At 52.0% G+C, this 14,480-nt stretch overlaps 1 protein-coding gene across 1 annotated transcript; it reads right to left on the bottom strand.

The window, feature by feature from the left end:
• Positions 1-12,085: 12,085 nt before the first annotated feature.
• Positions 12,086-13,262, bottom strand: LOC105841035. Its single transcript, XM_012688146.1, has 2 exons — positions 12,813-13,262; positions 12,086-12,697 (listed from the first exon to the last, which is right to left on the bottom strand). Exons 1-2 carry the CDS (start codon positions 13,260-13,262, stop codon positions 12,086-12,088), a joined length of 1,062 nt encoding a protein of 353 aa, XP_012543600.1.
• Positions 13,263-14,480: the final 1,218 nt, after the last annotated feature.

The following is a 14,480-nucleotide window of genomic DNA, read 5'->3' as shown; positions in this document are numbered from 1 at the left end:
GTCTATTTTCCGTGTCCTAGCTCTCTACGCCTCTCTCACACTTCCTCCAATTATCCTACGCATTAGACCACTACACTATCCACCTATCAGTAAACCCTTGTTCTTTCTTATCTAATTTTACTCTAATTACTGGCTTATAGTCGCACTCAATTCCACGCGTCCGCACACACTCACTCCTCCTAATCAAGTCATAGGTTAATATAAATTATATAGGTTAATATATATAATATATTATAATTTAGACTTCTCAAAAGAAAAAGAAAGTGTGGGAGGTATGCGTATACTCATTAGAAGAGGATAGTTTAAATGAAATTTGGAATAAAAATTATTACGTTAGTCGCGTCATAGCATTAGCTTTGACGTGCCACAAGCACCAACCTGTTGGCAAGATTCGTCTCAAAAACGAAAAAAGCGTATTTGTCACGTAATAGGCCTAATCTAATGACGGGCCACAGGCTCTAATTTATTGGCAAGTTTTGTCTCAAGACGAGAAGTGTTGTATTCCTTGCACGTTTGTCGCATCATAGGCCTTTTTTAACGAGGGAAATACAGTTTACGCATACCCCCGCCTCGGGGAAGAGACGGGTGCTATGTGGGACTTACCGCCCCGCAACCATAAAGGCGGGACGGCATATCCACTAAACGCCTCGGTGGTTGCTGTCTCCGGGGCAGCCGGCGGGCCACGGGATCTACTAGTACGCACCGCGACCCGCCGTACGCCCCGAATATCCTCCTACGTGGAAGGACTCATCTCCGAGGGTCCGAATCCGGCCCAGAAAGACCGAGTCCGGCCCACCCTACCTCCAAACTACAAGAAGGGCAAGGGATCGCCAACACGGGAGTGGCTCATTTCGACACAGTACAATTGGACACAGTGCAGATGGACACGTTGCAAATAGACATAAACTAATGTATACAGTTCCAATGGACACAGTTTATTTGGACACAGGAATTTTGTACACCGTAAAGTTGTACACTGTAAAGTTGTACACCGTACATTTCTATATCCTTTAAGGCACCCCTACCGACGGGGTGGATGCGGGAGGGAGGCCGAAGGATCCCCTTGCATTTTCAGATAGCACTTCTCTTGTGTGTGTGCGTGCGTGCGTGCGTGCGTGCGTGCGTGCATGGCCACGGTTACGGTGTAAAAATGTACGGTGTACAACTTTGCGGTGTACAACTTTACGGTGTACAACTTTAAGATGTAGAAATGTACATTATTTTGTATCCATTTGCACTGTGTCCAATTTTACTGTGTCCAAGGCCACTCAACGCAACCACGTCGCTCCCCCACCCCCATCCCGGGACCGAGAAGGTCCCGTTAGCGCACAGTGCGATAGCGCACATCCCGAGAGGTACACATAAAAATTTAGTAAATTTCCGATAGCACATATCTCGATACACAGAAAAAAGGCATATTAGCCCTATAGCGCACATTCCAATAGTGCGAGTCCCCGATGCAGTGTGCAATTGCACGGTGTGCAACTAAGCGGTGTGCAAGTGAATGGTGTGCAAGTGAGCGATGTGCAAATGAATAGTATGCAACTTTTACGTGTTCAAGTGAACAATGGTCAAATTTTACGTGTGCATATAACTGGTGTACATTTTTAATAAAATTTCTGTTGTGTCCAAATGCACCGTGGCCATTTAAACCGTGCGCAAGATATTGTGTCTAAAAACACCGTGTCCAAATGCACCGTGTTCATTCGAACCGTGTCCAAGAGAGTGTCACCCCAACACTGGTTAGGGCACGGCGCTGCCCTGCCCAAGTGCAGCATACCTTTAGGGTATGCTGCGCCATGTTCCGAATCGTCCCACAATAGTGGCAATGTCAATTTCCCTGCCCGCGATCCGGTGCAGGTATTCACCGAAACAACCATGCCCGGTGAGCACTTGCACCAATTTAAACGTAAGAGACTTTTGCGCCCGGCTCACCCACAAGGACCAGACGAATCGCCCCGACGATCCTTAAACCCCCCACGAGCGTAAGCCAAGTGCTCACTCCAGAGGTCCAAGAAGCGCCGGCGGGCCCGGAGATTCCAGGCCTCGACCATCCTAGATGTCGAGGTTACCCCGCCCCAGCGGAGATTCGCCCGTGAAAGCGACTCGCGTACTTCCTCGCCAGGACGGTCCATGGCAGTATCCCCGACACCACACACACAGCCTCCAACGAGATGGTGCGGTAGGCCCGTGCGAGCCGAATGGCCAGCCGGCGCTGTTCCACTAACAGAACTTTGATATTCGCCCGGCTAGCCACAAGCTCCTCCAATCACACGGGCACACCGTAGAGCGCCACGCTTATCATCACCCGGCATAGAGGCAGCAAACTCCGTCCCTCGGCCTCCCGAGATTGGGCATTAACCCTTCCCAGTGAGGAGGTGACGGCCCTCAGTCGAGAAGCCAGACGGCCGAAATGGTCCCGGAAACACCAGCGGCTGTCGAGGACGAAACCCAGGTATTTCTTTCGGGTCCAGACCTCGACCCGGGACCTTCCAACCATAATATAAGGCCGCGGGAAGACCCTCATCCGAGGTCCGGCAAACCAAATAGCCTCGGTCTTGTGAAGAGCCATCCGCAGCCTCAACTCCATGATCCAGTCGACGGCCAGCGCTATCGATCTGGAGGCCAACCGGCCGACCTCATTCCAATCATCCCCGGAAGCAATCACAAGTGTGTCGTCCGCGTAGGTCTTTGGGGTTCCCAGGGATGTAGCAGAACCCAGTTATACGCCAGGTTCCACAGGATGGACCCGAAGATTGACCCCTGCAGAACCCCTGCGACGAGTTTTACCTCCAGGAACCGCCAGATTCGAAGGAGTTTCACCCAATTAATCGGTAACTATTAGTATTGATTGGTAACGCTTTCCTCAATCTATCGGTAACCCACGAAAACGAAACTTACGAAGGATTCTTTATTTTGGGCGCCAGGCGCGGAATTTTGCGCCACACAATAAATCGGTAACCAAAAAAAAGGAAGCGTTACGAATGCCGGTAGCTCTTTACCCAAAGCGGTAGAGGGGCATGGTTTTTAAGTGAATTGTATGTGTGGAGAGGTCGAGGCGGGACAGGTTGCAGAATAAAATTAGTACACCATATTCAAATAATTATCAATGACGAAAATATATTTTAAGTAATTAACGAGTGAGGTAAGAGACGGAAACAATTGACCTTTATTCAAGTGAGCGGTACACGATAGACTCGCAGATCTACACGATGGAAACGGAAACAATGATCGAAGACAAAGAAAATGCGAAAACTACAAAATCTATTATAATAGGCGGAAGGCCGACGATCCTCTCCGCTCAAACGACAACAATTACATTTACTCACACGGAAACGATAATCGCGGCTTTACTCTTAAACTAAATGTGACTGTCGGGGCCGGCTTTGTCCGAGAGGGACGTACTTAATTATAATTGATATTCGAGGCCGGTCGATACGACCTCCCGTGCGGTAACACGACTTCACGTCTTACTTTTAATTTGCCAAACATAAACGCAACAACAACAACGGTAGCGGACTCAAAATTACCGGCAACACAATAAGAAGGGGTATTATTTGTCCAGAGCCGCACGTGAATCGACTGCCTTACCTGAATCTTACATAAATCCTGAATGGCTGCCGAGTGATGGCCTTACAGAAAATGTTGGTCCAACGAGGTTGATCCAGTCAGAGCAAGTCCTCGCCAATGCGCAGCTCGCCGAACAGTGAGAAACCCCCGATCCCACCTCGACCGGCTCGGACCTCCGCGCAGGCGCGTGCGCACTTCAATTTTCAATACGTAGTTCAGCTTGTCTTACAAGACCCTTAATCCTCGCAGCGCCGCTCTCACCCTTCAGAATTTTCCATAACTAGAACATGTTAGTATTCGGATGGCATATGCGGAATCTATTGTTACGTGCGCTGCCCAGTATACTCTGCGATCGCGAATCAGCTGTCGGATCGGGAATATCGATCGGCGGCGGCGGTCAGTTGTCAAGAGCCGGGGCAACGGAGATAAACAAGGAATAAAACAGTCTGAGAGCGACCTCGAGTTTGTATAGACGCTTTGTGTTAATTGCAATAAAGCTGTTCGATTCTTTCAGTTAAAGAGAGTGTGTCTTATTCCTTTTCCGCAAGCGCGCGCATTACAATTTTGCAGGCTCGTCCGGGATCCGTTCGTCGGATCCTGTGAAACGCGCGGATTTAAGTGATAATTGCGCGGAGTGAAAAGACGAGAAAGAGCGGAGAATTCGAAGATGTCCATCCCTCGTTCCCCTGTGGTGACCCGATCCCACGCTTCTGCCGCTGCGGAGGGAGACAGAGCGAACGCATGGGATTTGGAGCGAGAGACGGGAAAGAGGCGCGTCGAGACTCCCGGGCCTCCTTCAGGAACAGCGGCGCCAGAATTCCTACTTCTATTAGAGGAACTCCGGCGGATGCGAGAGGAGCAGGCGCAGCAGCAGCGGGAGTTCGTAGAGGCACTTCGACGGCTGCAGTCTTCCCGAGCGACGGAGAACCAGATAAATCTCTCTGATAATATTCGTTCAGCCGGGAACGTGAAGGGCGCGTTGCGTGAAAGCCGTGCGAGCATGGAGGCGTGGGGGGACATGCGGGCGCCTGTCGGTATAAAATTAGAACCGGACACTTTCGATGGAACGTCCCCATTACGCGAATTTTTGACACAATTTTTGCTCATCGCGAACGCGAATCGTTGGAGTGAGTCGGAGAAGGCGGTGGTTTTAGCTTCCTGCTTACGGGGGACAGCGCGTTCGTTGCTGGACTCCTGCCCCGCGAGTGAGGGCTTTCTTTCTTTCGTGGAGCTTAAATCGCAATTGGAGCTCCGTTTTGGGGAGAGCGAGCTCGCGCAAAATTTTTATACTCAATTCACGAATCGGAAGCAGGGTCCGGGTGAGGATTACGCGACGTTGGGCGCGGATTTAGAGCGTCTTTCCCGGAAAGCGTATTCTGAATGTACACATGAAGTGCGCGACAAAATCACTTGCTCGCAGTTTATTGCCGCGTTGTCAGACGGATTCCTAAAACGTATCCTTCAGGTGGAGGGTATAACATCTTTAAGAGTCGCAATTGAACGGGCGAAAACGATTAAATTCATCAATCAAAGCTGTTTTCCGGAAAAGTTTAACGGAAATTTCCGCGCAGAACGGAAGAAAGTTTCTGGGCTAAAGGAAAAAAAAAAAGAAAAATTTTAAGGGATCGTTTAAGGAAAGAGAACGTAAAAATAAAGAGTGTTGGTAGTGCGGGGCGACCGGGCATTTCCGCGCAGAATGTCCTGCGGCGGAGAAGACGGAAAACTGAATTCTGTCAGGTTGATAGAGGCTCGCTCGGCAGACGGAGTTCTAGCCCCGTTTCGCGCGCGTGGCAAGGCCGTTCTTGTGCGACGGGTCGGGGGCATGGGCGCAAACGTGCGCAGCCGCTGCGTAAATGGTTTTTTGAATGATAAACCGTGTTACTTTAAAATTGATACAGGCTCGGACATTTCGGTTTTAAGCGTCAAGATGGCGGCTTCTCTTGAGCATAAGCGTATAAAATTTTGTGATTTAAGATATCCTACTGGAGAAAAGGTCCCGATAATTTCTCGTGTGAAAGCCACAGTTTCTTTGGGCAAATTTTGTTTTGTTTTGCCTTTCTATGTCGCGTAGATTGTCGATGAGTGTATACTTGGAGTGGATTTTCTCTCCAAGGCGGGAATTTTGGACGGATTATTTGAGAGCGCCCTCGGTTTGACGGGGAGCGAAGTGGAGGAGCGCGGACTTGTCTGCTCTCGAATGCAGAACTGCCCTTTGCAGCTCTCCAACTCTCTTTCGCGGATTCTTGAGGAAAGTTCTCGGAATTTGAATTCTTCTCAAAAGCAAATATTTTCTGATTTCTTGATTAAGTTTTGTCATGTCTTTTCCGAAAATATTGTTGCCGGGAATTGTAATGTTTTATGTCATGAAATAAAATTATGTGATTCTCGCCCTATTAAGCAGGTACCTCGCCGAATTCTCCTACATTTATAGTCGGAAGTAGATAAAATTCTGGAGGAGATGAAAGTTAAAAAGGTAATAGAGGAGTCTAGCAGTCCTTGGATTTCCCCTGCAGTCTTAGTTAAAAAGAAAGACGGAACTATAAGATTTTGTGTGGATTTTCGAAAGTTAAATGAGGTAACGAAAAAGGACTCCTACCCTTCCGAGGATTGATAATATTTTAGATTGTTTGACGGGGAATTCGTGGTTTTGTACCATTGATTTAAAGAGCGGATATTGACAGGTAAGCTTAGATCTTAAGGATCGTGAGAAAACTGCTTTTTCTATTGGAAGTTGTTTATGGCAATTTACAGTTATGCCTTTTGGTCTTTGCAACGCCCTGCTACGTTTGAGCGATTGATGGAAAAAGTATTGAAAGGTTTAATTTCTAAAATTTGCTTTGTTTATTTGGATGATGTAATTGTCTTTAGAAAAAATTTTGAGGAAATGAGTAATTTAAAAAAAGTTTTTATTCATTTGCAGAATGCTAATTTAAATGTTAATCCCAGTAAATGTGTTTTTATGAAAAGAGAAGTAAAATATCTTGATCATGTTATTTCTGCAGAGGGGGTTGCAACAGACCCAGAAAAGATTTCTTCTGTTAAAAATTGGCCGCTTCCCAAAACGCGGAAGCAAGTTCGAAGTTTTCTCGGATTTTGTTTGTATTATAGACGGTTTGTTAAAGGATTTGCAACTTTAGCAAAACCATTATATAAATTGTCCGAAGAGAATAATAAATTTGTTTGGTCTCTTGAATGTCAAGAGGCATTTGAAAATTTGAAACATGTTTTGACTTGTCCTCCAATTTTATCTTTTCCTTCGGAAGAAGGTCAGTTTATTTTAGATACCGATGCCTCGAATCGGGGCGGTGCTTTCTCAATTACAGGGAGAAGAGGAGAGGGTCATTGCTTATTTCAGCCTTGTATTTAGCAAAGTGGAACGGAATTATTGTGTGACCCGTCGAGAGCTTTTTGCGGTCGTGGATTCAATAAAATCTTTTCATCACTACCTCTATGGACGAAAGTTCCTTGTGAGAACAGACCATGTTAGTCTCCGATGGTTAATGTCTTTTTGGAATTTGGAAGAGCAATTGGCCAGATGGTTGGAACGCCTTCAGCAATACGATTTCGACGTCTTTTATCGAAGTGGAAAGGCACGTGGAAACGCTGACGGACTTTCGAGGCGTCCATGTTTGGAAATGCCATGCCGGTATTGTGCTAAGGTCGAGTTTAATGAAGGGACGTCTGAGGAAGCAATCTTTGGTCGAATATTTTTCTCCGAAGGAACTTCTCAGGAATGGCGCTTCGCTCAGCTACAAGATCCCGTTACTTCTATGATAATACGGGCTAAAGAAGCTGGTAGTCGACCAGATTGGCAAGAACTAGCTTTCGAAAAGGTTTCTTTAAAGATTTATTGGTCACATTGGGACTTACTTACTATGATCGATGGTGTCCTTCATAAGAGGTGGATTTCTCCGAACTTACAGAAGAGTATTTTTCAAATCGTGGTCCCTCGACAGAAGGTACAGGAAATTCTAGAAGAGGCCCATGACTCTCCTTCTGGAGGACATTTCGGCGTAAACAAGACCCTCCAGAAAATTCGTAAACATTTTTATTGGGCTTCCAGCAAAAAAGATGTGGAGAGGTGGTGTGCCACGTGTAAAGTTTGCATCGCAAGAAAAGGCCTCATCGGAAAAGGGAAATCTCCTTTGCAGACTTATAATGTGGGCGCTCCTTTTAAGAGGATACAAGTAGATATCCTTGGCCCCTTGTCGATTTCTTCTTCGGGGAATAGGTATCTTTTAGTAATCGTGGATTGTTTTTCCAAATGGCCAGAAGCGATTCCTCTCAAAAACAAGAGAGCTAATACTGTCGCAAGATCATTAGTTGAGCAAGTATTTTCTCGACATGGAATTCCTTTGGAGTTACATACTGATCAAGGAAGGAATTTCGAATCTCAACTTTTCCGAGAAATGTCGACGCTTTTAGGAATGAAAAAGACGCGAACAACACCTCTTCATCCGCAGTCGGACGGACAAGTTGAGCGTCAGCATCGTACCATCTTGGATTATCTGGAAAAATTCGTTTGCGAAAATCAGAAGGATTGGGATCGGTGGATTCTTTTGTTTTTACTAGCGTTTCATTCTTCGAAGCAGGAGGCTACTGGAGCGTCTCCGGCTGAAATATATCTAGGACAGGATCTTCGTCTGCCTTTAGATCTTCTTAGAGGATGTCCCCCTTCTAAAAAAGAAGAGGAGGAAAAAGATGGAAATTTTGTTTCCAGACTCAGAGATAGACTCGATGTAGTCCATTATTTCGCCCGTCAGCGTCTTTGCATCAGTTCCCGGAATGCGAAATTCTGGTATGATCAACGAACTAGGCGAGTGCTTTATGAACAAAAGGTCTGGTTCTTTAATCCTAGACGAGTAGCAGGAAGGACCCCGAAGTTACAGAGTTCTTGGGAGGGACCTTGGAAAATTAAGAAAAAGCTTGGAGATGTTTTATATTGTATAGAGAAATCTTCCCGCTTTAAAAATAAGGTCGTTCATGCAAACCGTTTAGCTCCTTTTCAGGAAAGAAATTAGTCTTAGAATCTTCTTTACGAAACGAGCCTGAGCCTGTACGCGAGCGTGAAGCGAGGGGAAGAATGTTTTTGTTTTGTTCTAAAGAAAGAGAGTTAAAACTGTTGATTTTTCTGCGTTTGTTTGTTTTTTCGTTTTGTTTCAGTTTCATTAAAATAAGCTGGGAAGAAGAGAGAAACTGAATTCTTGATCTAGGATGTTTTCTCAAGTCTGCCTCTCCCACGGTTTTGGACCGTGGTTTTTCTGTGGGACTTTAGGCCAATGCCGAGGCAGAGGACAGAGAGCTTAAAAAAAGCGTTGGGTCCACGGAAATTATTTCCCCCTCTGATCCTGAAGAGAGAAGTAAGAAACGCTCAAGGCCCAGCGCGGAGAAGCGAGTAGTGCTCAAGGCTCAAGATGAAAGAGCACGGGCAGCGGGAAACTGGAATCAGGTGCAAAAGTCTCCGCGAAGAAGCCTAATCAACTCTTCGAGGGAAGACGCATGAAAGTTTCCAATCAAGAGGAGGCAAGCTCGGTTGGACGTGGCCCATTGTACTCGCTGCAACTGCACGAGGAAGGCAGGAAATCGTCCAGGAATCCTGAGGCGCCGACTCAGAGAGGCGCGTCGAATTGCCTTCCGGAATGTCGGGACGACAATCTTTAAGAGGGAGGGCAGTGTTACGTCCGCTGCCCGGTATACTCTGCGGTCGCGAGTCAGCTGTCGGATCGGGAATATCGATCGGCGGCGACGGTCAACTGTCAAGAGCCGGGGCAACGGAGATAAACAAGGAATAAAACAGTCTGAGAGCGACCTCGAGCTTATATAGACGCTTTGTGTTAATTGCAATAAAGCTGTTCGATTCTTTCAGTTAAAGAGAGTTTGTCTTATTCCTTTTCCGCGAGCGCGCGCGTTACACTATTATGCTCTGCCGTTTCGGCTGGTCCGGCTGGCCAGACCTCGACCGAGCCGATCTTTGTAGCGGGCGGGTGGCAGTTACACGGCCGTCCTCTCGGTCTGCAGCCCGATGGCGTACCCTCGGCATCGTCCGCCCTGAGAATGGTCTTCGTTGCGGTATCGCTGAATCCTGGCGGGATCGGTACCCTTGCGGGTAATACACAGCAACGCATAGCAGGGCCCGACGCACGGCTTGGCTGGTAAACTACTTGCGGGGTGTCTCGCCCTTTGTCGGAAAGTTGCGCCGAAACTCCCTCGACGGCCGCTCCGCTTCCGTCTTCGGTACAATTAAATGGAGCACTCATTCGGCGCCTCACGTCTAATTAAACTAATACAAGAATGAGATTACGGTAACGCGAGATTTCAAGGGCAATAGAGTCGTTTCCCCTTCGGCTCGGCGAGGAGTGGGGTTACTTCCAGACCACACCCTCGGCCGGGCTTACGCCCTTGTGACGAGCGCGGCCGAACGCGCCACGTCACACCTCACAACTGATCCCCCTCGTAATAAAGGCCCAGGTCCGCTAATGCCCAAAGACATTACGATCGCCACCCCGCCCCGAGATATGGCCTTCTCCACGAGGGCTCCCATAAGGACTGCGTTCGCCGTGGACCGGCCCACGCGGAACGCCGAATTGGGCGTCATCCAAGTCGGGTCCTACCTCAGCCAGATGCCGCTGGAGGCGAGCAACCAGCACACGCTCAAAGAGCTTGCCCGTCTCGTCAAGCAGGCATACCGGGCGATACGTCGAAGGGTAGTCTGCGGGGCGCCCCTCCTTAGGGAGAAACACCACCCGGCTGACTTTCCAGATGGAGGAGAACCGTCCCGCCATCAGGCAGCCGTCAAACAGCAGCCTGAGACGGTTCCCGAGGACGTACAGGGCAAGTGCCCAGACCCGACCGGGAACACCGTCGGGCCATATTTCTGACCCGGAAGCGGGCGACAGCCCGGGCAAAATCCTCTACAGAGACCTCACAGTTCTCGAACCATATCACTCTTCGATCCTCGGACCTCGCCGGAGAAACAGGCCTCGCGCTCCCTCGGGATAAGGGAAACAGTGCCGATACCGCGTCTTCTAGCAGTTGGGGGGGAGGCTCTCGGTGACCGGAGGAGTGGCAAACAACTGTATGTCTTGACGGGAAAGGTTCAGTGGCGCACAGTACAATTGGACACGTTGAAATTGCCCACCGTGTTATTAGGCACGACACATTGCGCACCGTTCAATTGCGCACCGTTCAATTGGACACCGTTCAATTGGACATAGTTCAATTGAAGACAGTTTGATTGGACACCGTTCGATTGCGCACCGTTCGATTGCGCACCGTTCAGTTCCACACCGTTCAATTGCACACCATTCAGTTGCAAACCGTTCAGTTGTACACCTTTTAATCAAACGCATATTAAATATTCATACATTATGGCTGCGTTTGTAATGTGTACATGGGTTAGCGACTTGGACTGGATGCCCCCAAAGGCCTATCTGCACCCTTCGCGCGCGCGCGCGTGCGTGTGTGTGTGTAAAGCATTTTCCTGCATCACATGAGTTTGCGACTTAAATGGTACAATTGAACGGTGCGCAATTGAACGGTACGCAATCAAACGGTGCGCAATTAAACGGTGCCTAATCGAACGGTTTTTTTTTTGTTTTACGAGGTGGGAATGCATTTACGCATACTCTCGCTGCGGATGATTCACGGGTTTTTGAGCGGGGAGGCTAGTCCTTCCCGTTCACGTGCAATATCCGTAGTACCCACTAAATCCACCTCGGATGGCCAAGTCTGCGTGTAGTGAGGGGCCTCCCGGGATTCGCTGTCCAACATAACTGCCGGAGGACCCCTCCACGTTGGCAAGCCACTTGGCGACGCGCGTCGCTCCGGAGGAGCGGGGCGAACATCTCTCAAGTAGGAGAGCCCCGCTCCCCCGGTCGGTCCGTTTGACTTGGACCGACCTAGCCCCTGAATCGGGGGCGGGGGGGGGGGAGAAAGACTAGTTGCTCGTCTCCCCCAGTCACCACCACTCTCCTCCCTCACCGCAACGTGCGGGGGATCGGTGTTGACGTGGTCGCCCGGGTTACCACGCTCGTCGAGAGGGGCGAAAGGCAGGAACGGACAACGCTCCGGACAGCCCACGCCCCATCCCCCCGACGGCTCGCGCTGCTAGCAGCCACACAGAGGGGGCTCCGTGCTCAGGCCTCGTGGCCGAGCACGGGTCCCTCAACGGGCGAGTGTTTCCAGGACCCGGAGGGAGGATCGCGTTGTACGGGCGACTCTGGTCGTCCTTCCGGGTCAACCCCCTCGCTCATTCGCACGAGCTACCTGACCGCGCCCGTTTCTCCTCTTCTTCCTCTATCTGGGGGGCGTCCCCGTTTTCCGCCGGCCACCCGCCGGCGGCCCAGACGGGGCCGCGACAGCGGCGGCCGGGGGGGGGGCGGAGGCATGAGAGCACGGTCGCGGTCTTGGCCCCCCCTATCTGGCAGGCGACCGCGATGCCCCCCACGCCAGCCATCCCGATATCCGGAGGGGGGACCCGCGAGGGTTCCCCTCTCGCCTCCTAATCCTCTCGGCCTCATCCTTCCTTGACATGACAGAAGAAGAAGGCCGCCTCCCAAGTGGACTCGTCCCTCAGTATCGCTCGCACCAGAGTGCCAAGGGACAAGTCCTCGCCGGACATCAATCTCGCCCGTAGGACACCGCGCTCACGCTTCCACGCCGGGCATGTCGCCAGCGTGTGGAGCGCGGTGTTCCCCTCCTTACCCGTATCAACCGGGCAGTGGTGACAGCGAGTCGTGCATTCCCTCCGGATTCGGCACAGGAATTTCTCAAAACATCTGTATCCGGTGAACACCTGCGCCATCCGAAAGGACACCCTGCCCCAGCCCCGGTCCAGCCAGTCCGCTAGCACCGGGGCCAGAGCCCCGACGGTCCATTGGCCCACGCAGCCTGAACTGCTCAGGCGCGCGCGCCACTCCTCGATCAAGGACCGCTGGGCCTGGAGCCTCAGTAGGGGACGGACCCTGTTCATCACCGTCTCGCTCCCTTGCCGGATCTGTCGCGCCCGCTCGTAAACGCGGGCCTGAGCCCGCGCTACTAGATCCAGGGGAGGCATGCCGGACAGGGTCGTCGCCAATGCGTGGAAAGTCATACGGTATGTCCTCGCAGCCCTGATGGCCATGTGCCGCTGCACGGAATGAAACAGCGACACACTTCTTCGATTCTTTTTGGCCATCAGGGCGCTGGCCCAAACGGGCACACTGTACAAAGCCATAGACTCCACGACCCCCCCTTACACGCACCCTCGCCCCGGGGCCTCCCACGTTGGGGAGCAGGCGACCCAGTGCGGTCGTCGCCCTCTCAAAACGCAAGGCCAGCCAGCGGAAGTGCTCACCGAAGCTCCAGGAACCGTCCAGTATCAGGCCCAGGTACTTGACGTAGGGCCCGATCTGGACTGGGGTGTTGCCAACCAGGACCCAGGGCCTCTCGGTTGGCGGGGGACCATCCCTGACGAAGACCCTGTGGGAATATAGGGCCTCCGTCTTTTTCCTCGCCACCTCAATGGCGCGCACGACTTGCTGTACGGCTTGCTCGGCCGTCCTTCTCGCTTTGCCCCAGTCGGACCCCCCAACCACCACGATGGTGTCGTCGGCGTAACAGACGACACCACAGCTGGGGGGAGGCAATCTGCGGGACCGTGTCGTACCCGAGGTTCCACAGCAGGGGCCCCAACACGGACCCCTGCGGGACATTCCGGTGCATGGTCCTTCGCACCAGAACCCCGTCCTGGTCCCGGTAAGCCAATTGCCTGCCGCGGAGATTGTCCGCTACGACCCGTCGTAGATACGCGGGCACCTTGTGACGCGTCAGCGTCCCGCGTATCCGATTGTGGACAAGGTGTTTAACGCGTTGCTAACGCGTTCCAACGCGACGCCCATTCTCACCCCGCCCCGCTCCACAGTCTTTCCTGCGAGGGCACGGACGCGCAAGATCGCGTCGATCGCCGATCTGCCCTTGCGGAAGCCAAACTGCTCCCGGTGGAGCTGCGGACCATCCCCGCTGAGATGTTGGTTGACGCGGCCGGCAACCACACGCTCAAATAACTTGCCGGCCTCATCAAGCAGGCAGATTGGCCTATACGCGAAGGGCGTCCGGCCCTCTTTGCCCTCTTTGGAAAGAAGCGCCAACTTGGCCTCCTTCCAGACTGGCGGGAAGCGGCCGACCCGCAGACAGACGGAGTACAGCCGCACCACGCGACGGCCCCACCCGGACCCGTCCGGGCCGGGCGCCTTGCGACTGGCGCCCATTTTTCTCAATGCCCGGAAGAGTTTCCCGGCGACGTCCCTAATCTCCTCGCCGTCCCTGACATCGCTCTCGCGGTCATCGGGGCACGGCGGGGGGAGCCGGTCGGGGGGGAGGGGCGTCCTTTCCCCAGCTGGGGAAACTCCTTTCACCATCCAATTCACGAAACCCGGCTCTAGGGTCTCCGTCAACGGGGGGGCCCGCGGCCTGAGCTTCCTCATGGATGCTCTGTACGGGCGCCCCTCGGATCCGCCTCGAGGAAAGCCAATAACTCCTCCCAAGCCCTGGCCTTCGCCATCCTGATAGCCGCCTCAATAGCCGTCCACCACGGACTCCCCCTGCGGCCGCAAGCACGTACTTACCCCGCCCCGATTGGCGACGACGAGACCCATGGAGGCGGTTCAATCCTACAGGATCTCGCCCCTCACGTTTCGTCGCGAGGGATCCCAAGTCCTAGATCTGGCTTTGAAATCCCCCGCGACCAGGACCAGCTCTCGGGTGTGTCAGAGAAAGTGGTCGCCTATCTCCGCGAGCCGATCCTCAAACTCGCCCGAGTCCAGGCTGGGCGGCAGGTAGACCCCCACCAGCACTGGACCCCAGGCGGCGACGACGTACCCCCGACCACCTCCCAGACGCGAGAGGGTGGGGGAGTCAAGGGGGACCTCTTT

Source organism: Monomorium pharaonis, chromosome 5 (genome assembly GCF_013373865.1).
Source record: "Monomorium pharaonis isolate MP-MQ-018 chromosome 5, ASM1337386v2, whole genome shotgun sequence".
Lineage (NCBI taxonomy): Eukaryota > Metazoa > Arthropoda > Insecta > Hymenoptera > Formicidae > Monomorium > Monomorium pharaonis.
The sequence above is the reverse complement of the archived record's forward strand: the minus strand, read 5'-3'. Positions and strand labels throughout refer to the sequence as shown.

Excerpts from the sequence above, each read along its gene's own strand:
- LOC105841035 (XM_012688146.1), bottom strand. The coding sequence starts at position 13,262 with ATGTCCCGCAGGGGTCCGTGTTGGGGCCCCTGCTGTGGAACCTCGGGT. Across the intron at positions 12,698-12,812 it reads TGGGAGGCCCCGGGGCGAGG|CGGCACATGGCCATCAGGGC; the intron begins GTGCGTGTAAGG and ends CATTCCGTGCAG.